This window comes from Conger conger, chromosome 9 (assembly GCF_963514075.1).
Source record: "Conger conger chromosome 9, fConCon1.1, whole genome shotgun sequence".
Classification (NCBI taxonomy): domain Eukaryota; kingdom Metazoa; phylum Chordata; class Actinopteri; order Anguilliformes; family Congridae; genus Conger; species Conger conger.
Window position 1 is genome coordinate 16,251,296 of NC_083768.1, and position 23,120 is coordinate 16,274,415.

At 44.8% G+C, this 23,120-nt stretch overlaps 1 protein-coding gene across 1 annotated transcript in view; it reads right to left on the reverse strand.

Moving 5' to 3' along the window:
• LOC133137991 (regulating synaptic membrane exocytosis protein 4-like) overlaps nucleotides 1-22,919 on the reverse strand; it is a 169,370-nt gene extending 146,451 nt beyond the window's left edge. Inside the window, exon 1 of the mRNA XM_061256433.1 lies at nucleotides 22,756-22,919. Within this exon, the coding sequence (XP_061112417.1) occupies nucleotides 22,756-22,919 (164 nt within the window). The remainder of the gene's footprint in view (nucleotides 1-22,755) is intronic.
• Between the last annotated feature and the right edge of the window lie 201 nt (nucleotides 22,920-23,120).

The following is a 23,120-nucleotide window of genomic DNA, read 5'->3' on the forward strand; positions in this document are numbered from 1 at the left end:
GCATGACATGAATCACCTGGGAGCTTTCCTCACTTGCCATACGGATGTTAAATTTTTAATTCCCGAGACTTAAGAAAGACGACCCCCTTCCAGTCAGCTGCACAGCATCTGTTCCTCCTCCCACTGTTTGGAGCTTTTTTTTGTGTGGGGGTGGAAGGGGGGGCTCAGATGTCTCTGTTGTGTTGAGCCTTGTGTAACATACTGTAAGGTGACGCGGGGAACTGCAAGAATGCCTGGGGCCCACCGACCACAGAGCTTTATAAATAACACAATAATTAGCACCTGCTCGTCAACCACGACACGGGAGCTCCCCGGGTGCCCATCAATATGGCTGAACACACTCAGCCTCCTGTACAATGCTGAGTGAATCTTCACCATTATGTGACCCAACTGAAGCATGTTGATACTTTAAGATGCCTTGCATAGCTGTTTGATCATTCAGAACTAATGGTATAGTATATAGGATGTCTGCTCACATTGGATCCTATTAAAGAAGCCAGATCAGGGGCTACTGTAAAGGCCCTGTCCTCTAGCGCAGTGATGGCCAATATGTTCTGAAGCATGCCAGTCCTGCCTGGCCAAAAGCACCACAGAGCAATGCACAATTAGCTCCAGTGTAGCACAGAGATGGATGAGTCAGCTAACATGACAGCAGCTCACCATTGACCAATGTCACATGTGTTGAGTGACAGAACGCTTGTCTCTCAGAAAACGACAACAGAGGTTTGTGCTGAGCCTTGATCAAGCATTCCAAATTTGGGAGAAAAGGGGGGAAAAGAAAAGTGGCCAAATCAAAATGTGCAGAAACTGCAACATAAACAATTTCATCTTGGTTCTTTGGCACACCAACCGTGTGAGTGTCTGAACACACGTATGTCATGCAAGACATTCTCTTGCCAGAGAAGCTGATGGGCACTGCAAGTCCTTTGCACACATAATTTAATTGACTTTTAATGGCAAAATCACAGTGCATGGCGATACAAAACAACCTGACCTCATATAAGCATATAAACTCAGCTTCACTATACCATTGATTCTCCCTGATAGATTATCTTGCAAGCACAGCGTGTATAATGTGTACTGAATACCATTCCATATCATCACACTGTTAGCATTATTTTGCTCAGTGCCTCTTTAGTAAACAAAAAAAATTATGCACATTGCATAAATTACGTATGGTAATCGGGAAACATTTGTAACCGGTTTTCCGATCATATTTTCACTATTTTGTGTCATTCAGAAGCTATGGTATGCAACCACAATGGGTATCCAGTATGCATTCATTACATTACATTAAAGGCGTTTGGCAGATGCTCTTATCCAGAGTGACGTACAGTTGATTAGACTAACCAGAATCCTCCCCTGGAGCAAAGCAGAGCCTTGGTTAAGGGCCTTGCTCAAGGGCCCCATGGCTGTGTGGATCTTATTGTGGCTACACCGGGGATCCCAGTCATGTACCTTAACCACTACACTACAGGCCGCCCCTGCAGTGATCAGTAAAACAGGGTAGTACAATCTGCCATGGGTATAACTATGGCCTCTTCCCTGCAGATGCACTTCAGGATTTTCAAATGAAGAGGATTAAACATGTGGGGACACATGTTACATTACATTACATTATTGGCATTTGGCAGACGCTCTTATCCAGAGCGACGTACAACAAAGTGCATACCCATAACCAGGGATAAGTTCGCTGAAAGACCCTAGAGGTAAGTACAATTTCAACTGCTACCTGTACAACAAAGATAAGGACAAGGGCCATTTTTTTTTTTTTTTTTTTTTTTTTTTTTTTTTTGAACAAACAAACAAAGAGCAAAAGTCACCAAAGTTAACTATCCGAACACTGCTTACCTAGCCAACTAAAATACTGATACACAAGTCACAGAGACAACAATTAAGGTTCACAGGGAGGTAGGGAGGGATGGGGAGAGGTGCTGTTTGAAGAGGTGTGTCTTCAGCTTGCGCTTGAAGGTGGGGAGGGATTCTATAGTTCTGACCTCAACGGGGAGTTCGTTCCACCACCGTGGAGCCAGAACAGACAGTAGTCGTGAGCGTGAGGTGGAGGTTCTGAGAGGGGGAGGTGCCAAGCGGCCTGTGGAGGCTGAACGAAGAGGTCTGGCAGGGGTGTAGGGTCTGATGATTTTTTGCAGATAAGCTGGGGAAGACCCTTTAACTGCTTGGAAGGCTAGCACCAATGTTTTGAATTTGATGCGAGCCATGACAGGCAGCCAGTGGAGGGAAGTAAGCAGGGGGGTGACGTGTGAGTATTTGGGAAGGTTGAAGACCAGACGAGCTGCTGCATTCTGGATGAGTTGGAGGGGTCTGATGGCAGACGCTGGGAGGCCAGCCAAGAGGGAATTGCAGTAGTCCAGGCGGGACAGAACCATCGCTTGGACCAGGAGCTGGGTCGAGTAGGGGGTGAGAAAGGGGCGGATTCTCCGTATGTTGTATAGGAAGAACCTGCAAGACCGGGTCACCGCCGCAATGTTCTCGGAAAGGGACAGTCTGCTGTCCATCACCACGCCGAGGTTCCTTGCACTGGGTGACGGCGTGAGTGTGGTATCCCCGAGGGAAATGGAGAGATCCAGATGGGGAGAGGTATTAGCAGGGATGAATATCATTTCAGTTTTACCTGGGTTGAGCTTTAGATGGTGGTTGTCCATCCAGCTCTGGATGTCCCTCAGGCAAGCAGAGATACGGGCTGAAACCTGCGTATCAGACGGCGGGAACGAGACGAAGAGTTGGGTATCGTCCGCATAGCAGTGGTAGGATAGCCCATGTGCAGTGATCACAGGGCCAAGGGAGCGAGTGTAGAGAGAAAAAAGAAGCGGGCCAAGGACTGAGCCCTGGGGAACTCCTGTGGCGAGGGGCCGAGGTGTCGATACCGAACCAGCCCAGGCAACCTGGAAGGAGCGACCAGAGAGGTAGGACTCAATCCAGTCCAGGGCTGTGCCACAGATGCCCGTTGCTGACAGGGCAGACAGGAGGATGGAGTGATCCACAGTGTCGAAGGCAGCAGAGAGATCTAGAAGAATGAGGACAGAGGAGAGGGAGGCTGCTCGTGCGGCATGAAGTGACTCACTGACGGAGAGGAGCGCAGTCTCTGTCGAGTGGCCCGATCTGAAGCCAGACTGATGGGGGTCTAGCAGGTTGTTGTTAGAAAAGAAGGAAGAAAGTTGAGTAGAAGCGGCTCGTTCTATAGTTTTAGAAAGGAAAGGAAGAAGAGATACCGGGCGGTAGTTCTGGATGATGGAGGGATCCAGGGTAGGCTTTTTTAGCAGCGGAGTGATGTGGGCCCTCTTGGAGGATGCCGGAAAACAGCCGGAAGACAGGGAGGAGTTGACAAGGGAGGTGACAAATGGGAGAATGTCAGGTGTGATAGTTTGGAGAAGAGAAGAGGGGATAGGGTCAAGGGCACAGGTTGTAGGGCGGTGGGAGAGCAGGAGTTGAGAAACATCAGAGTCTGTAAGGGGGGAGAAAGTGGAAAAGGAAGGGATGGGCCTAGAGGGGGGGAAGGGCACAGTGAGGGGGGCGGCGGTTGTACACACACACATGTGTGTGCTGTATGAAATATACTACACCTACAGGGCAAGGCAGCTGGTTCTGTTTGAGTATGTAAAGGACTATAGAATACTAAGAATGTCAGATGAGTTTTTACAAAGATTTTCTGCGTTAAGTGGTTTCTTTTCCTGATTGGGCTTTAACCTGCTGAAAGTCCCCACCACACACCACTGTCAGCTAATTATATAGTGACAACATACTGCACAAACACCATTTCAAAATCAGTGCATAGTCAATGCAGCGATGCCAACGTCGACACCCAACACTTGCCTGTTCCTAGAATTCCAGTCTGGGAAATGCTTATACTGTACAGGCCCGAAGGACAGCCTTCTCTGGCTGAGAGTGGTGGGGACCCACTGGCTGTCAGCGTGCTGCCACGTGGAGAAATGCTCACAGTTACGTAATGCGGAGTGGCTCTCCAGCACAGCCAGGCAGCCGGGGAGTAATTACTCTCCGGTCAGGCTGCCTCTCCTGGGCACAGCACAACGCGTGCCTTTCCGTCAAAACCCGTCACTCCGCGTCTAAATTCATCCCCTGCACCTGCCTCCCCCTAATGTCCTTTCAAAAGGGTTTCCACATAGCAATTTCTCTTTCTCAGTGAGACCTCAGGAGAGCTTCTGGTGTGATCTTACGGCCCTTTTCCATTGCTGTGCCGTGCCACGCTGTGCTGTGAAACCATGTTCTCAGGTTCTGGATGCGCTTCCATTGCCCACAGAAGCGTACCATGATAGTTCTCAAAACTTTTTAGAACTCCAGAAAAGTAGCAAAAAAAGGCACCAGAACCTATAGGGTGGGGCTAGAAGGCCTGTAAATTGTTGATTCGTCTAAGGCAACTTTCGTCCAACTTCCTGTGAATCTGGTCAAAACGACCATTCAGTGAGAACCAGAACTGAAAACATTGAACTCAAATGACTCTCGGTGCTACAGCACTTTATTTACATAACCCTCCTCCCACTCAAAGTGGCTTTCTACCTTCTGTGGAGTCTATGTTTAGAAAAGCCACAGAAGCTCAGTTTGGATGCTGTCCTGCCCCCTCCCCCCCTGGAGGCCACGTCCTGGCCTGAGGGAAGGAAGGGGCACACAGGCCATAATGCAGCCTCATCACAGGGGGGACGGAGAGTGACGTACTGTACCGCACTCAGCCGGAGTGGAGACTAAACTCAATGCAGCTCCAGAGCTGTTTGATAGCTCCTGGCTGCCTGTAAGGCCTCCTAAGTCCTCGCAAGCCATCATGGTAATTGGATCGGGGGAATAATTAGGACTCAGGAGCTACCTTGAGAACACAGCCAACTGAGACACCCTAAGAACTTTTAAAATTGGCTAAGGAGGAGAGAGGCCTGGCTATACTGGAGTTAAACAGACTCAGGCACACTGGATTCTGGACTGGTGTTTGAAAATCAAGCGCACTTGGCGTACCTCTCTCATGAGCTGCAATGATTTGGCACACTTTCAGGCAAAGAGCCAAGATTCCTGAATTAGCAAGGTTTGCTACACAATTTCCGACCGACTACACATTCCATCCTCCTTTCTTTATTATGCTCTGTGGAGGGAGCAAAACATTTGGGAGGGGACTACAGGCATTTCTCGCCTGTGGGTCGATTGGGTCAGACTGGCAGGGGACCAGAGGGAAGCTGGTTTACTGGACCGCTTGGCGGGGAGCTCCAGAGAGTTCAAACATGGTCTGCCTCAGCCCTATCGTCTGCACTCCCAAAATCAAAAGGAACACTCGCCTCCCTCCCTAGCCTGTCAACTGTCCCCTGTGCACCTGGGGTTACATCAGGCAGCAGAGGAGATAGGGGAAGGTGAGGGGGAGGAGAGGCTGGGGAGAGCTATACTTCCACTGCCTTGGGAATAGAGCATCTAAAATGGATTTGTGCTTAAAAGGAAAGATCATGCATTGGTGCACGCTCATTGAGCATTTTGTGGGAAGCCATGAAGGTGACACCTTCCTCTGTAGGGCGTACAACTCCCTCCTCACTCAACTGCAATCAAAAGACAGAACTAGAGGAGAGCCTTTGCTATAAAGCAATTCCCACAGAGTGTGTGGATTAATTAATAGCAGCAATCAGTGTCAATCAGTGTCATGAATGTACAACGCTGCAAAAAATGACCTCCGGGCAGCACTGCAGTCACTGATCTGCAGGAGGTTGTAAGCTAAATTTGCTTGGGTGTGAAGATTCTCTCAGGCCTCAACATAGGTTCCTGTTAAGAATGACCGATTGGCATTGACACACTCTTCTGTTCCCAGCCTGCAACACCTGACCTTACGACCAGCCCGTGAAATGCACTCCCCAGTTGCCTTTTGAGGTTGGCGGGCGGTGGCATGGGCCAGCCAGGGGAGAGCGGAATCTCCACACCTCTCTCTCACACCTCCGTCTACCCCAGGCAGAGTCAGATGTGAATTTAATTCATAATAATCCCGGGTCAACTGGGAGTGTGGCAGGGCCAATCAAATTGAGAAGGCCGTTGGCAAGGACCTCAAATAACTGTGTCACTGACATAAGCACACTCTCTGATCCAAAAATGCTGGCCTGCTACAGCGCTTAGAGCGGTCACATGCTCCCAAACTGTTGCAAACATGTGTTCAGGCCATTTTAAGCTTGATGGATCATATTATAAAAGGCTGTACAATTAATGAAGGGATTTCCATAAACAAGACTGGCAGTAAAAAACAAAACAAATACGTAAGACTAGGCTTGGCATAATCAAAAAGATCAAGACACACATGTATGAAATGTAAAGAATCCTAAAGTAGCGAAACCATAGTCCATGTACAGTATACACTCACCAAGCACTTTATTAGGAACATTTTTACTTTATTACACTTACTTATTCATGCGATTATCTAATCAGCCAATTGTGTGGCAGCAGTGCAATGCATACAATCATGTAGATATGGGTCAGGAGCTTCAGTTAATGTTCACATCAACCATCAGAATTTTTGTCTAAGTGACTTTGATCGTGGAATGATTGTTGGTGGCAGCCAGGGTGGTTTGAGTATCTGAGACACTGCTGATCTGCACACACCTGTGTATACAGTATAAGGTCCCACAATTCGCCCTGTATGTCCGGACAAAAACCGAACCATGAAGTCCAAGGAACTCTCTGTAGATAGCAGCGATAAAATTGTGGCAAGGTATAGATCAGTGCAAGGGTATACAATGATTTCAAAAGCTTTGAGTGTTCCCAGGGGCACAGTAGCCTTAATAATTGTGAAATGGAAGAAGTTTGGAACCCCCAGGACCGTCCGGCCAAACTGAGTAACTAGACAAGGAGGGTCTTGATCAGGAAAGTGACCAAGATCCCAACAGTCACTCTAACAGAGCTTACAGCGAAAATAACGCAGGAGTGGCTTCAGGACAAGGCTCTGACTGTCTTTGAGTGGCCCAGCCAAAGCCCACACTTAAACCCCGTAGAACATCAGTGGAGAGACCTGAAGATGGCAGTTCACAGATTTTCCCATCCAATCTGACAGAGCTTGAGAGGATCTGCCAGGAAGAATAGGAAAAACTGCCCAAATACAGGTGTGTAAAGCTTGTAGAGACTTACCCATGAAGACTCAAAGCTGTAATTGCTGCCAAAGGGGCTTCTACAAAGTTTTTAATTAACTGTCTGAATACTTAAATAAATTAGAGATTTCAGTTTTTGATTTTTAATAGATTTGCAAAAATGTCTAAAAACATTTTTTCAGTTTGTCGTTATGGGCGATTGATTGGCAAAAAAAGGCAATTTTATGAATTTAAAATGAAATATACAACTCAAACGCAAATGAAAAGAGTCATATTTAATCATTTGTCCCATATCCTTTGCAAATGACTGCTTGAAGTCTGTGACCCATAGACATTGCCAGTGACATCTCTGATGGTGCTCTGCCAGGCATGTACTGCAGCTTCCATTACTTTGACACAAGTGAATCTGGGTCTCATCTGTCCACAAGACCTTTTTCCAGAATTTTGCAGGCCCTTTTAGGTACTGTAAATGGTAAATGGCAGGCATTTATATAGCTTTTATCCAAAGCACTGTACAACTGATGCTTCTCCATTCACCCATTCATACACACACTCACACACTCACACACTCACACACCGACGGTGATTGGCTGCCATGCAAGGCCCCGACCAGCTCGTCAGGAGCATTTGGGGGTTGGGTGTCTTGCTCAGGGACACTTCGACACAGCCTGGGCGGGGGATCGAACCGGCAACCCTCCGACTGCCAGACGACTGCTCTTACTGCCTGAGCCATGTCGCCCCCTGGCAATGCTGGGTAGCCTCAGTAGTTCTGTTTGTGACGACTTCTCTGGACAGTAGTCACTGACACATTCATGCCTGCCTCCTGAAGAGTGTTTCTGGAGTTTTTCTTCATGATGGTTAGAATTCTTTGGTCATAAACTGTAGAAGTCTTCCATGGCCTACCAGGCCCTCTGAGATTACTGAGCTCACCAGTGCTCTCTTTCTTCCTTCTACTTAATGATGTCCAAAATAGTTGATATTGGCAAGCCTCAGGCTTGGCCGATGTCTCTGACTGCTTTTATTCTCAGAACTAAATTTCGCTACTCCTCCAGTGAAGTACCGAAAAAAGGTACCAGGAACTATGGGGTGGAGCTAGAGTCCTGATAATCAACGATTGGTTGGTCTACCGGTCTTATTATATTTCTCAGCCTCATAATGGCTTCCTTGACTTTCATTGGCACTACTCTGTTCCTCATGTTGGCAAATGACTCCAAAGACAACCAGAAGCCTCAAATTAAGACTAGAGACAGAAAGCTCTCTTATACTCTCTTATATGACGAATCAGAAACACATGTGGATTTCCCCCAAACGTTAGTCCTGAAATGGGCCGCAATTTTTAATGATGAAACCAAAATGCATAAAAATACCTTTAATAAAAGTTTAAAATGTGCCCTTTACCCATATGTGAATTGTTTAAATACAAATCTAAAAATGTAGAGTACTGAGCCAAATCAAGGAAAAAACTGTCAAACGTTATGGAGCACACTGTATATGCTGCAAGTAATAAATAGTTTAATTTGTATCCCGCATACTTTTGACAAATACCTGAAAAAATATATCTCTGATATTCTGAATGCAGTAGTATTCGACATATCACATTGAATACACAGTTCAATGTATCACAATTACATTTAATTCATTTATGATTCATATCCATATTTTATCATGACTGACTTTCTTTAGGCTGGGTAAACAGACAGGGTGTATTTTCACAGTAGTTCACACGGAGTTCCCAGATTGATGAATCACATCCAGTTTGCCTCCCACAGCCCACATGCTCTCAGCTATTAGCTCGACACAGCACCAGTGTGAGGCATTCTCTCATCACGCATGCAGCACGCCTTGTGGGACTACATTAGTGTGGTGGCTCTCGGCTCAGCCAAACACAATATTTGGGCTGGATCGGTGTGTGAATGTTTGTAAGGGGAGAACGACACAGTGGTGCATGCAGGACGCGGTGCTGAAACAGCACTGCACTGGGACTGTCTTACAGCGGGGCTATAATAATAGCTTGTGTGTCTAACAATTGATCCGTAATGGATACCTGAGGCTTTTGTTATGGAAGCTGGCTTCCTGGTCCTGTTCCCCAGCATTGCCCTGCACAGTGCATCCCCACAACCTGGCTTTCCACTGCAGTCACATCACGCTGCAGTGCATGAGACCATAGAGGCACACATAGATCCACGGGCAAAGACTCACACATAGATCCATGACCACGGAAACACACAGATTCACAGCCATAGTTGCACACATATGACTAACTCAATAAAGCATAGTACCTGGGAAAGATTTATATCACAGGTGAGGTGCTGCTATTGCACCCTTGCATGAAGGCACTTAAACCCAAAGGCACTGCATCAGCAAGGATACTGATGGGTAAATAGATAATATCCTGTACAATATACAACTGAAAGTTACATAAGCTGCCCAGACAAATACATAATGTTATGTAAAATGCTAAGTATGTGGCCTACTGTATGTATAATGAGGGATGTTCTAGGCAAATGTAGTTACTACAATTAGCACAGAGCTTTAAAAATCGAGATTGTTTATAATATTTTTGAAATAATATTTGACAGATTCAGTTTCATATTAAAATATGTCATCTTTGAAACCAGTGGTATATTTCAGTGTGACAAGATTTGCTCCAAAATGGCTGCAGAGCCTCTCGTTACAGAAAACAGTCAGTCACCCAGGGAAGCTCTGCTTAGGAAACTCTGTCAGAACTGGCCTGTTTTCGGCATGGGGCAGGTTTCAGTTCCCATTTTAATCCACTATACTTCTCTGCAACTATATCCCCTAAAATATTGGCTGTGATCATCAGTGCTGCTGTAGCCTCCTCTGGGTCCGGCGTTATTAAAGGATTAGCACTGGATCCACGCAGGACGTCCGACGAGACAGTCAGGCCAGAGTTCAGCACTTTGCAAGCTTGCAGTGAGTCAATCAGTGTAATGCTACAGTGACTCCACTAAAAAAAACCATCACAGCCTTCTGACTGCACATATGAACACATGGACAAAGCGCAGGCACATATGAACACATGGACACACACAGGCACACAGGCACGCATGCACACACGTGCACACACAGACAAACACACAAACATACAAATGCATGCTATAAACTACAGGCTGAGTCTCACTCACTGACTGGCTATGACACCAGGCAACCAACAGTGACGCCCCATATAGTTCTACAACAGACTTGACTTGAGCAAACAGGCACAATCTGCCATTTAAGGGTCATCCAGTACACAGAGCTGCTGACAATACTGCAACAAGTGAGCAGGCACCACAGTCCCTTATGTAAGGGTGAAACAGCACCTGAACACACACCCTCCATCCACACTGGCCCCTTACGGTCCCCTGTTCCCCAGGACACACCACCCTCCATCCACACTGGCTCCTTACGGTCCCCTGTTCCCCAGGACACACCACCCTCCACCCACACTGGCCCCTTACTGTCCCCTGTTCCCCAGGACACACACCCTCCATCCACACTGGCCTCTTACGGTCCCCTGTTCCCCAGGACACACACCCTCCATCCACACAGGCCCCTTACAGTCCCCTGTTCCCCAGGACACATCCACACTGGCCCCTGTTCCCCAGGACACAACACCCTCCTTCCACACTGGCATGTGTCAGTCTGTGATGAAGAGGAGAGGGCCCAGCTTCATCACATAAAGTAGGCCTATGGGCCGCAATTTTGTATTTTGCATTTGAAAAATGTGCAGTTTGCTTATGCGAACTGCTTAAATGTACGTAATGTCCCCATGTAACTCATCCATTGCAATAATCCCACGCACATTTTTCCATTCATGCAATAATGTTCCAGTTCAGGTTTTTGGGATTTTTGTTTATGGTATTATGTGAAAGACAAAACCGATATTGTCTTATACCTTTGCAGGTTTGCCTTTTACGGTTTATTTTTCCTGTTAAATAATGTATTTCCACTATTGTGTGTTAATGTAATATAGCGAGTCTAAAAACAGTGAGGAAAAATATTCTGGAGGGAAAGCTACCTGCCACGTTCAAGGTTTCCATTCTTCCGGGGCCACAGTTTTGTTTCCATTGTTCTGGAGCCAAGTTAAAGCACAGAAACGCACCGTGACTCTGAATGGGGGAGATGTTTCCAAGACTGAGCAGTTCTTATGAACTGTGGGTTTGAAAGTTTAAAAATGTGTGAAAAATTATGGAAGTACTGAAGTGCATTCTTTTTTTGTTGGTGAAAATGCATGTGTATTAATGTGCTGTAATAGTTCACATTAATCATTGTTTATTGCAATGGCATTGTTTCTTGTCTTTCTTGTAGTGTAACCATATGTGGAATGTTCCAAGGAGAGGAGATAGGGATTATTTTCCAACATAAGGGGAGAAATAAGGGGAAAATATACTAATCACCCTGCGGTGTCAGTATTAGGGCCAGTAAAAAAGATCAACGAGTATCAAGTATCAATATTTTATTCTAATAGCCTTTTATTCAGATCAATAAATACTCTATTCATCCAGCCAAACACCTTTTCTGGGTTTTATTTTGTAACAGAAAAATGTTATGCACCATTTAAATGTACACCCTTTCTTATGTTATTCAACTGTAATCTGGTTATCTTGAGTGATCCTGCAGTACACATCACTATTATGATAATGTGAAACTGATCTCACTCCAGAACCCCAATCATGTGATGTATTTATGATGTTACTGGTTATTACATAAACACGCGTGAGCTTCCTCTCCCCAGCCTGAAGCGCCTGTTATGTAACAGCCCCTTTTGTTGGCTGGAAAGCAAAGCTCCTCCCCATGACACAATCCTTCAGAGAAGCCGCTCCGCCCCCTGCTCGCCCCCTCCCCCCGGCCCCTCCCATATGTGTCACAGACTATCACAAAAACCAGTCACCAGCTGGCACCTGCCCTAACCAGCTGTGTCCTGTTTCAGCAGCAGAGAGAGAGAGAGAGAGAGAGAGAGAGAGAGAGAGAAAACCAGACCGAAAAAACAGATAGAGAGAGAGGTAGTGAATTAGAAAGAACTGAGGAGATGCAGTGCGATACAGATATTACTCCATGCGATCCCCATCGCTACATGGAGTAGCTGCTATTAGGTTGCCTGTTACAGAGCCGTAACCTCCACACCACCCCTGACCTCTCTGGTCATTCTACGCCTCAACTCAACCCACCAATCACAGTCTCAAATCCAGCCGAGAGCTCAAATCCACCAATCCACCAACTGACAGTTGGGTCTACGGGGTGGTGCCACTGTAACTGCAGATTCCATGGCAATAAATAGGTTGTACTAGTCCCAAGATTGTACTGTGAGCCATAAGGCGCTTGCCAGCAGGTCATTTTGATCATCCTGCTACATATCCTTACTAACCTCTAGGTGAAGAGGTGAATACAGCTCTTAATGGAGATAGTCCCCTTGTTAGCCAGCAGTCATAAAGCTGCTCAGGGTAGACTTGTGATCCATGATCAGTTTTTCTGTTTACCCAACACAAGAGATGCTTCCCCTATTCCACCAAACACAGTGCACTTAAAACATGCATCCCAAACATAACGTCACCACACAGCACAATACATTAATGCAATATTGTTCCATCAGCTACTCATATTCAGGCACAAGTTCAGGCATTACAATGGCCACCGCAATGTTGTCTAAACTGCTCCCAGTGTATTCATTTTTAATGAATGCTGGCTATGCTACTTCTGTCACCAGCTCACTGTTTATTCAGTCAGAGCAGCTTTTCAGGGGCAGAGGCAAGATGAGGTAACCTGGGGTACATTTAGCAAAACTTTCTTTTTGCTGAAGCGAAATGAAACAAGCGTGATGATTTGATGAAAGTCACTAATGTAAACTCACCATGTTCCGAACATCAGGTAAGCTCACCATGTTCCGAACAGAGCAACTTTCATGACAAATAACAACAACAAAAAAACCATACAAATCAGCTTTGGTTTTTGTGTGTGTGTAAAGTATAATTCCTTCCATTTTCATAAAAACTTGGTATGAGTCACATACGCAATCCATTTCAGCATACAGTGACATGGTAATAGTGCGCCACTGCAACATTGTGGTGGGGAAGCTGTTGCTAATGAGAGACTACGAACTGGGCAGGCTTATACGGCAGTGTTCGGACCATCGTCAGCTAACACAGTCTACCAAACTCTGGGACGTTGCGCAGTTATTTGTCATTTTCTCTATAATTATTGATCCACTTCAAATCAATCGAAGTGTTTTAGTGTCTGAGATAGTTAATAAGCAACCATAATCAGAAACCACATTTCTCAGGAGAAAAACTACCATTGAACTGACTGGTTGACTGGTCTAACTTCTAGTGGAAGTGGCCGCTTACCCGTGTTCTGTTCAGAACACGGTGAGTTTACGTTACCCCACCTCCTGTGCAGACATAGACGTGAGTAAATTAATGACAAATGAGTGGAGCTTAATTTAAACAGTGTGCCATACTGCACATGTACACAGGAAGGGTGTACTTGAGGTTCCAAACTGGTTAAACTGTCCTGAAAAGAGTCAGGGGCTCTGCTCTGCGTAATCATTTGTGAGTTGGATTCACAAAGAGAGGCAGATGAATGATATATATCCAGTCACCCAAAACTGCCCTTCCTTCGCCAAACAGACTGCACGAGACTATGCTACCAACCTAGGCTCCCTCAGCAAAGAACAGGAAATAGATGTTGCCAGGTAACCAGTCAAACAAAGGAAGATATTCAGCATAAATACACTGGCACTGCATAAATGAATGATGTTCTTTGGGATGGCAGGTCTTTTTCCACAAACAGATCACTCAGTTGGTACATTATGTTCGTACACTTAAGTATGTTTCCTATTTTTGGAGATGAACTTTATTAGGATGAATATTTCAAAGATTTTATTCTAGCCAGGCAGTGATTTCAAGAACTTTAGTTCATGTTGCATGCATCTATGCATGCAACACATACCAACATATTGAAAGGCCCAAAAAATTTAGAATTTGGAATCAGACAGCTTTACATTACAGCACATACCCAGTGAAGTGACACACATAACGCAACCACCCCCCCCCCTCTCAGTATAGCCTATCAAGCTCGCCCAAACACCCAACACACAGTCACACCAGGCGTAGGACAGCTGCTAAAGAATCACACTATCAAAAAAGGTGGGTGTGTTCCACCACTTCTAAAAGAAGGTGCAGGCAGTGCAGTAGTTGTCCAGATGCCCTTGTATGACTTTCTGCTGTACTAGGGTCAGAGGTCACACAACATTTCCCGTAATATATGCACTCAGAGGTGATGGTGATTGATACATAATCCAGCAGCTGGCTCACAGTCTGATTCTGAAGCGCTGGGGACAAGCCCTGCCGCACTTTCAGCTCATGTAAGCCACACTTGCATGGCCAACTGACCCATTTCAAATAGGAGAAATGAACAGGAAGTGTCCCAATCCACAAAGCCCCACTCCAACACCACTGCCAGAGTGAAGAAAAGGAGGATGGGAGAACTGGAGGTGGACCAATAGCCTCCTCTCAAAGTGACAGAGGGCCTCGTTTTTAAACCTGAATCAACCTGTTTTGAGCAATTATGCTATCTGACAGCTCCACTGGCAGACGCCTGTGTTGGACTGCTCAGCTCTGCGTTCATACTCTCCAGCTGTTACTCAGCCATCTGATCAGTGATTCAACTCCGTGTGATGATCTCAACAATTCAGTAGAACTGTATTTATCCCACATGGGGCAATTCAGGACCAAAAACATTTTTCTCAAGACAATAATATTTTTTTTCTTATGCACACAGTAAAACGTCCAGTGTTACATCTAAAAACCTCATCATGCGCTCATCTCATCTCATGTGATCGATCCAAACCAACAGTGATCGGCTGATGTTTCCATCACACCATACACACAGAAATGCTGCTGCATGTTTAAATGTAAAGGTGATTATAAGTTTTACATATTATAAGTTTTAGTCTTTTTTGCATTGCTCAAATCGTTGAGAGGTTTGGTCAGAAAAATAATTCCCTTCCGTTCCAAATATGCACTGTTTGGGAGCAGTCCACTTGCAGGGGTCAGCCATACCAACATGCACTCTGCTCTTGCCAAATGGCTGAAGCTAAGCAGGCTCAGTTTCTACTTGAGACTAAGTTGCTGCTGGCAGTGGTGTTGGTGGACCAGTAGGGGGCAGTCTTCACCCTGGTCAAGGCAAGTTTCCTCCTCATCGCTGTAAAGCACTTTGAGTCAGTGGCTGGTGAGGGCTAAATAAATACCCAGTTTTGAATTTACTCCTAAATACTTAAAATTATACTGCATCAGAACCCATTTTTATGGCCTCCACATTCATAACATCTGTTACGTCTTGCTGCTCTGTTTGTTCGATACACTTAGCCGCTACATCAGCCATGCCTTCCAGGGTCACTGTGCCAGGCCTACTCATTTTCAAATGAGGCAGTTAGGGCCAGTTAACTCTATTCCCACTCTTCCACACCACTTATATAGCTTGATCCGTAGTGCTATAAACCACCATGGTTTAACTGTTTTGTTCTTTATCCAGCTAGTCCTTTTAGTGCCAAATAGATCACCAAAATAAGGGAACACTACAAGTGATCACAAAAACATGACCGTATGCCCTGGTTATATCCACCAATCACTTTAATGAAACGCAGTAATAAGGTTTGTCCATAACCAATTAAATTAAGGCATTGATACACAAACTTTTTAGATTTGCAGCATTGAACTCTATGGTTTGCAGCTTGGTCCGCTCTATGGCAGTTTAATTTCAAAATGTCAAAGCAGTTGCATACAGCAGCCTGCATACAGATAGGGGCGCCACTGACCATATGTATGGCACGATGTGCATACTTTTTTTGAAGGCGGGGAGGCTCAGACAAGCTGCCGTGTCAGATGAGGAACTGATTTCCTCTTCAATGGGGCCAGTGCCGCATCAGCAGTAACACCGGACACAGATACCATCTCAGACGTCACCACCTCTCAAAGCTTTCCACAGCAGCCGGCACAGAGGTCGGCCTTGATTGATCTACACTTGGAACCAAATCAAAGCCGTGTGTCCTCACAAACCGCCAGCATGTTAGCAATCATGTCTTTTCATTTAAATGAGTGCTGTTTGTTCTGTTGAATGCTAAAAAGGCCTCCTCTCTTCTCTGGGTTTTATACATGAGGCTGGTCAGGTCAGGTGTGCTGAGATCATGCTTTTATCCTTGGGAGATGGAAAGAGAGGGAGAGGAAGTGAGAGCGATGGACAGAGACACAAAATGATGCAAGTAAGGGTTTGAGAAAGAGAGAAAGAGAGAGAGAGAGAGAGAGAGAGAGAGAGAGAGAGAGATGGTTATATTCCAGTGGCCATTGGTGGGCCGATGGTTCAGTCCTCTGTGATAAAAGGATTGAAATGAGAATGTGGCCATTCCTGTGTGCAGCACGTCCTTCTCACAGTAGCATGTAATAATGTCTGTCACCTTTACATTTACAGTGAATTTGTTCACTTACAAACCATACATAAATGTCTGCAAATTAGTATACGATGATTGATGATTCATCATTCCAAATTATAGTAACAGGCCTACATCTGTGTATACACAGCAGTGGTAACATTTTCTCCCTGAGCCAATGGGCACAGTAACACGGTGAGTTTGGAAGGATGGGAGGTTGGTGGGGGAACAGCACACAATTTTTGTCCTGGAGCAGCACGCAGCAGGATTCGAGCATGACGTCCCCAGTGTGAGGAAATGTTTGACAGGTGAACACGCAGACACTAATGAGTCACCGCGAGAGAGAGAGAGAGAGAGAGAGAGAGAGAGAAGGAAGAAAAAAAGAGAAAATTTTAAATAAAGAGAGATGACCCACCATACACTGGGTAGTCAGCCATTGCTACTGCACAGGACTACGGTTTAAGGGTAGGGCTAATGTTATGGGTTGAGTGAACTCAATCTAAATCAGATTTTCATGAAAAAATGGGAAGAGGTGTGTACTATAGGTCTGGGACATGCACTAGACCCCAAATTTCCAAGGTTTCAAAGTTTCAATGTCACAGGGCTCATGTGGGAAAACTGTAGCTAAGCCACAGAACAAAGCTAATATTACTAATTACAGTCAATCTACCACACAACTACACAACAACACATAACAGACTGGAATCCTTCACTTTGTATAGAAAAGTGAGAAAAGAAAAATTGATTTAATTTAAAAACTAAAATATAACATGCCTACCACTACCCAAAATCATGCTACACATAATTTTAGGAAGAGCCACCGAGTTTGCTCTTTAATGTATTACATCTTTGAAACCCTGGATACTGTGGGAGTGACAAATCTGCATTATATGTACCATCAGCATGAAATTAATAGCAGAGAGGTTCGGGATCAAATGTCGTCCTCACTGCGCTGCAGCTTATCGAACAACACATTCAGCATCGTGCTTTGTTTCCAACACAATATTAACTGTCAACAGTAAGTGAGAATTTCTTTCCTCAAACTAAGTAGGAAAAAGAGAAAAGTAAAACAATCGATGCAGAGTGCTTTGCATTTCAGATGGGCCTGCACCCTGCACAAGCTACACAAGCAAACAACAAAGAGCATGCCCACATGCTCATTCATGGACGTTTGGTCAGGCTTAGTGTCGGTGGCAGTGTGTGGCGGGTGGAGCGCACGCTCGTATGAACGCCCCTGTCTGAAGAGCTGTGACTGGGTAACAGTAGTTACGCCTGAGTCAGCAGTATTCTGAGCTCTTCCAGAACTTGTGTTCTTTCGTGGCTCCCCCAGAACGCTGACAGGGAACTGGCATCTCCTCCAGCTCCTCCCAGGATTCCCTGTGTTTCATTACAGCCTGCGCTCTATGGCTGCAGACAACACGCCCACCCCCGCCCCCACCCCCGCGCACAAACGCGTTCCAGCCGGTGGATACCATAGTAACAGCAGAGGTCCGGATGCTTGGTGATTCGGCAGCACCGCTGCCAGCGCTAAAAAAATTCTCATCAGACGACAGCTAACCAATTAACCTGTCTGTTCCAACCCACAGCTGCCACTAGGCCTGAGATCAGGCAGGGCTCCCTGCTGCAGACGACTCTGCCTCGCATGCTACAGGGCACATTTAGGCCTAGAAGGTTATTCACAAACACTAGTACCACTTACTGGACCCAAAGTTTACATTTAAACTTCAACATTTTACATGGTATGTGGTCTTTTTTTTTTTTTGTTATAATCGATAGATTCAGGGATAACCGGGTAAGTGATTGGCTGCTTGTTTTAAACTCCAAATTAAGTGTACTGGGCCTAAGAGTAACAGTATATCCACTGCCAAAACAACAGCACAATTAAATGTTTCCCCCTGCAATGATCAAGCTGTGTCAGGAATTCAACCTAAAAACAAAGATATTGATGGCACCTGAAGTTTCTATCTTTTAAAACATTCCTCCAATTTGGAAATCAATCTTGCAGAAATTTGGTGATGAGTTTTAGGAAATACAGTACAATAACTTCGGCTATGAATTCAACTATTGTCATGAAAAGGCATGCCTGCTCTACTAACACAGATGACAGCATAGCTCAGTGGTAAAACAACGTGTCATTGTAGATGGCTGTAGATTTTAATCCTGCTGAATGTTTGAGCAAGATTCTGAAAAAGAAATTCTTACAGCATCTATAACACACAGAATTTAATATGTACATTCCTTACATTCACCTGTACAAGGGTGACTATAAAGTAAATGACATTTAATTTCATGCTATTCCAGAGAATAACCACTCATGAGCTGCCACAACTGATATTATGACACACGGTGCAGCTCTGGGTCCCACTGCACATGGTGAAGCTATGCCTCCCACTGCACATGGTGAAGCTATGCCTCCCACTGCACATGGTGCAGTTCCGGGTCTCACTGCACACAGTGCAGCTCCAGGTCTCACTGCACATGGTGAAGCTATGGCTCCCACTGCACGTGGTGCAGTTCCGGGTCTCACTGCACACAGTGCAGCTCCAGGTCTCACTGCACATGGTGAAGCTATGGCTCCCACTGCACATGAGGCAGCTCAAACTCCCACTACACATGGTGCAGCTCCAGGTCTCACTGCACACGGTGCAGTTCCGGGTCCCACTGCATATGTTTAGGTCCTACAGGAAACTGCATCAATGCAGGGCCTTAAGCCAGTGAAGCAGAGGGCCCACATGATTGAGTAGAGCAGGAGAAACAGGAGAACACATTCACACACCATCAGACGTGGGCTGACGATGTCCCCATATCCATGAGTCACATACACAGCACCGTGTTGCTCCACATTTAACTCGTTAAAATGCACAGCTGCCAATATCTGCCAGCAAATGACCTCAAAAAAAAGACAGCAAGCCAGCTTTTAAGCAGATCCCAGGATTCCATATGTCACGCTCAAACACGTCAGCAGCTTGGCTGTGATCTTCCTCACGGCCTCGTGAGGACGGTTTCTGGAAATGAAGGAGGCTCTTTCTATTCGTCAACATAAACCTGGCTAGTTTTCTGCCCAGATTACTCACCACTCTACAGACTGTGGTAGACAGCACAGTTGATTTCTCCACCATGTCAGGTCATCGTTGTAAATAACAATTTGCTCTCAAGTGACCGTCCTGGTTAAAGAAAAGTCTAAATGCGACTGCTTCTAATTTGAGAAACAAGTTGCATACTTCATTTTGGAAATATCCCCCCAATTCCATGTGTGGTTTCAGTAGTGTGTGTACCACAAAATAAAAAATGCAGAGGATACAGCTCCCAAGGTCACTGCTCTATGATGAGATACAGATATCCCAACAACCAAAACCCTCCTTCCCTGTGTGATTATTTCACCAAAAATGCACAGCCCTGCAGACCTACTGGTTGCAGGTAATACTGGTACTGTCTAGATTTAATACCAGGACCCATCCACACACTGGGATAACCCACCCTGCACTGCCTAAATTAGATACACAATTAACGGCTGCCACCAACCCCTGCACACAGAAAACTGTATGTAATGTATGTGTCCCACACTCTTGTTTCAGGATGCTGTGAGGTGTTATGTCACATGACATTCTCACTGGGATGTTCAGTCAGTCAGACAAGTAAGCCAAGCAGAGCAGAGCAGAGTGCACAGAAAACATGATTTTCAAAAAGGAGAAATGAGAGTTCAAAGTGACAGGACAGGAGAATACAATTCACTACCCTAAAGGTGAGTACTGCTAGGTTAGAAGCTTCACACATTAAAGCAGCTTTACATATATACTTAGTCATTTCTGGACCCAAAAAGATATGTCTTGAAAAATGTATACAGGGACAATATATTATGCATCAAGCACACACCAAGACAATGGCTCTTATGGGGCCATATGTAGTGAGGTTAATAAGTATGTGGACAGTGACACAATTTTAAATGTTTGTAATTCTGCAATGCTATGTAATCAAATTGCTGATTGCCAGTTTTAATTTGAGGGTATATACATCTATATGTCAGAATTACAGCCTCAATGTTCATGGTGCATCCTTCTGACACTTTTTTTACATAAGCATTAGGGGAACCCAAAATACAGACAGTGTAATACAAATAGATACTAAGGATAATGATACAGAATGGCCTATATATATGTATATGGCCTGGGAACACGTGTTAATCAGTTCTGAGGCGAAGCAAAACAGTGTGTGTAAGAAGTGATTTGAGGTTTGATTGCTAATCATGTGGTGTGATACAAAGGCCATGTTAAGCTTTGATCTCAGGAAGAGTATATCAATCATTTACCTATTCTGGTGTCACTATGATCAACATAGGAAAAATATATATGAGTAGCCACCAGACTTGAAACTCCTGGACCTTATCCTGTGTAAACATCCATCAATTAGCTTTTGTCATGGACAACCGGAGATATAGCCAAAAACAGTTGTATGCTGTAGGTTATACAAGTAAAAACCCCTTCTGCAGTAGCACAATAATTGATAATGAATCTGAATAAATATGGATATATCAAATAAGCATAAGCATCTTTTAGCAGTCTATAGCAGTCTAATTTCTGGAACCAGTGAAGCCTTGGTAAGAAGACTCTCCTATCCTTTATCTTGAATATACCATATTCTTGGAATGCAACACACCTAGTTTTGTCGTGAATAAAATGCTGGTGAAATTCAGCCAATGCAGTGTGTGTGTGTGTGTGTGTGTGTGTGTGTGTGCGTGTGTGTGTGTGTGTGTGTGTGTGTGCGTGTGCGCGTATGTGCGCACGCAGATGCTCGTGGTACCACTCCAGAGGCAGTATGAGTAAGGGCACATATAAAGCGCATTAGGTGCGCCGCCCACGCGACATTTCACTGAGTTGTTCTTTCAGTCACATTTAACAATAAACTGAAATGGAACGGAAAGTCGCTGGGCGGTTATGGCAGGAACTCGCAAATTGAAGAGTGCCTGTTGCCACACATGAAGGCGTAGATGATACACATACGCTACAGGATAGAAACAGAAATCACTTTCAAGCAAAGGAATTCTATTTTTAGGACTACTCATATGTTGAAATGCAGCATTGAAACTATGAATAAAGCCTAATGTGTGCATGCTGTGCTAATGAGAAATGTGCTGGCCAATCTGCGTAAATGAAATAATATTTCTTGCCCAATAAATAATAAAAATACACGCCCAACGACACAATGATTACTTTTTGTTTTTGTGGCCCAGAAATATTCCAACAAATAACAGGCATAGGCCTGTTACGTGTAATGAAAAATCACGAAACAAATTAGCCTCACTTATTGAGAAATGACAAGAATTCCAAGTTACCACAATAATATTAAAATAATTACAGAAATTACATCAATCTCCTCCACTCCACAATTAACACGACAAAGTGGATACTAGCTTCACCTTCCTAAACTCAATCGCACGGTTTTTATCAAAATGCATGACATTCATTTCATTTTAAACCCTAATCGCAATAATATGCAGTGACAAGCTACTGCGAAAATTCAGCTCCACCTTAAACGAAACTGGACAGCGCCGTGGTACTGAAAATACAGCGAGAGACAAGCAGAACGGAGAAAAAACTCCCGTTTTCAAACGAGAGCGTACACCATGGACTGAGAATCAGCGATGATTTATAAACCCACATCAAGTGTGAAAGGTTCTCGAAACAGATTTAATCTATGCTCCGTTCGTTTGAGACCATTTAACATGTTGTAATCTGTGATAAAAGGGAGTTGATGGGGCTTTTAGGCGAAGATGGCGGCCGTTGCTAACCCAACCCAAAGGCAACAGAGTGAGAAGTAGGCCCGCGCAGTGTTGATAGCTGGGCAGGGAAAATGCTTCGAACTGGCGGAGAATAGGCTACTAGATAACAGCATCTCCAATACAAAATCTGATGACAACGAATCAACATGAGCATTAAAACCAGCTGGCAAGGATGCCATTCGGTTTAACCTCTCAGCCCTTCATCCACATTCCCTAGTAATGTTTGGGTTATTTGCCCAAGCATAAATATCGATAAGAAACCTGACTTTGCAAGTAGCCTATGTTACCGTAATGGAATACAGGAGACATAATGCCCACAGCACACGTACATTTAAATACATTCAAATGCAGTTATCATACACCAACGACCACTGCGGTGTGGACGTCTCATAACACGGTTCTTTTCAACATGGACTAGCTATATTCCATCAGTCGTTGTCCCTTGTTATTTTGCTTTCAGAATTCAGATTGTTTAAATTGCTTACTTTAACATTGACTGTTCCTTTTCATCTTCCTTCTTCTGTCGGTCCATGACTGCGAGGATGATCTTTCTCTCCTCCTCAGTAAGGTGGCTGAGGTCCGGCATCTCTGCGAGAGCAGCCGCAGGAGGAGCGGCCGGGCCGCCCCGGGGCCCAAGCGGAGCAGACATCTTTAGATATAATTGCTAAAAAGATTAACAATCAGCAATAGAATGACTTAATTTATATGTTAATTCTAAATATACAGAAAGTAGAGAGCCGAATTCAACATGATCTGGTCTAATGTTTAACAGCACAGATCGCACGCATTTTCAAAGAGCCATGATCTTTGAAAAGGTGACTTGTAATTAATTCGTATATTTTTGTAGGCT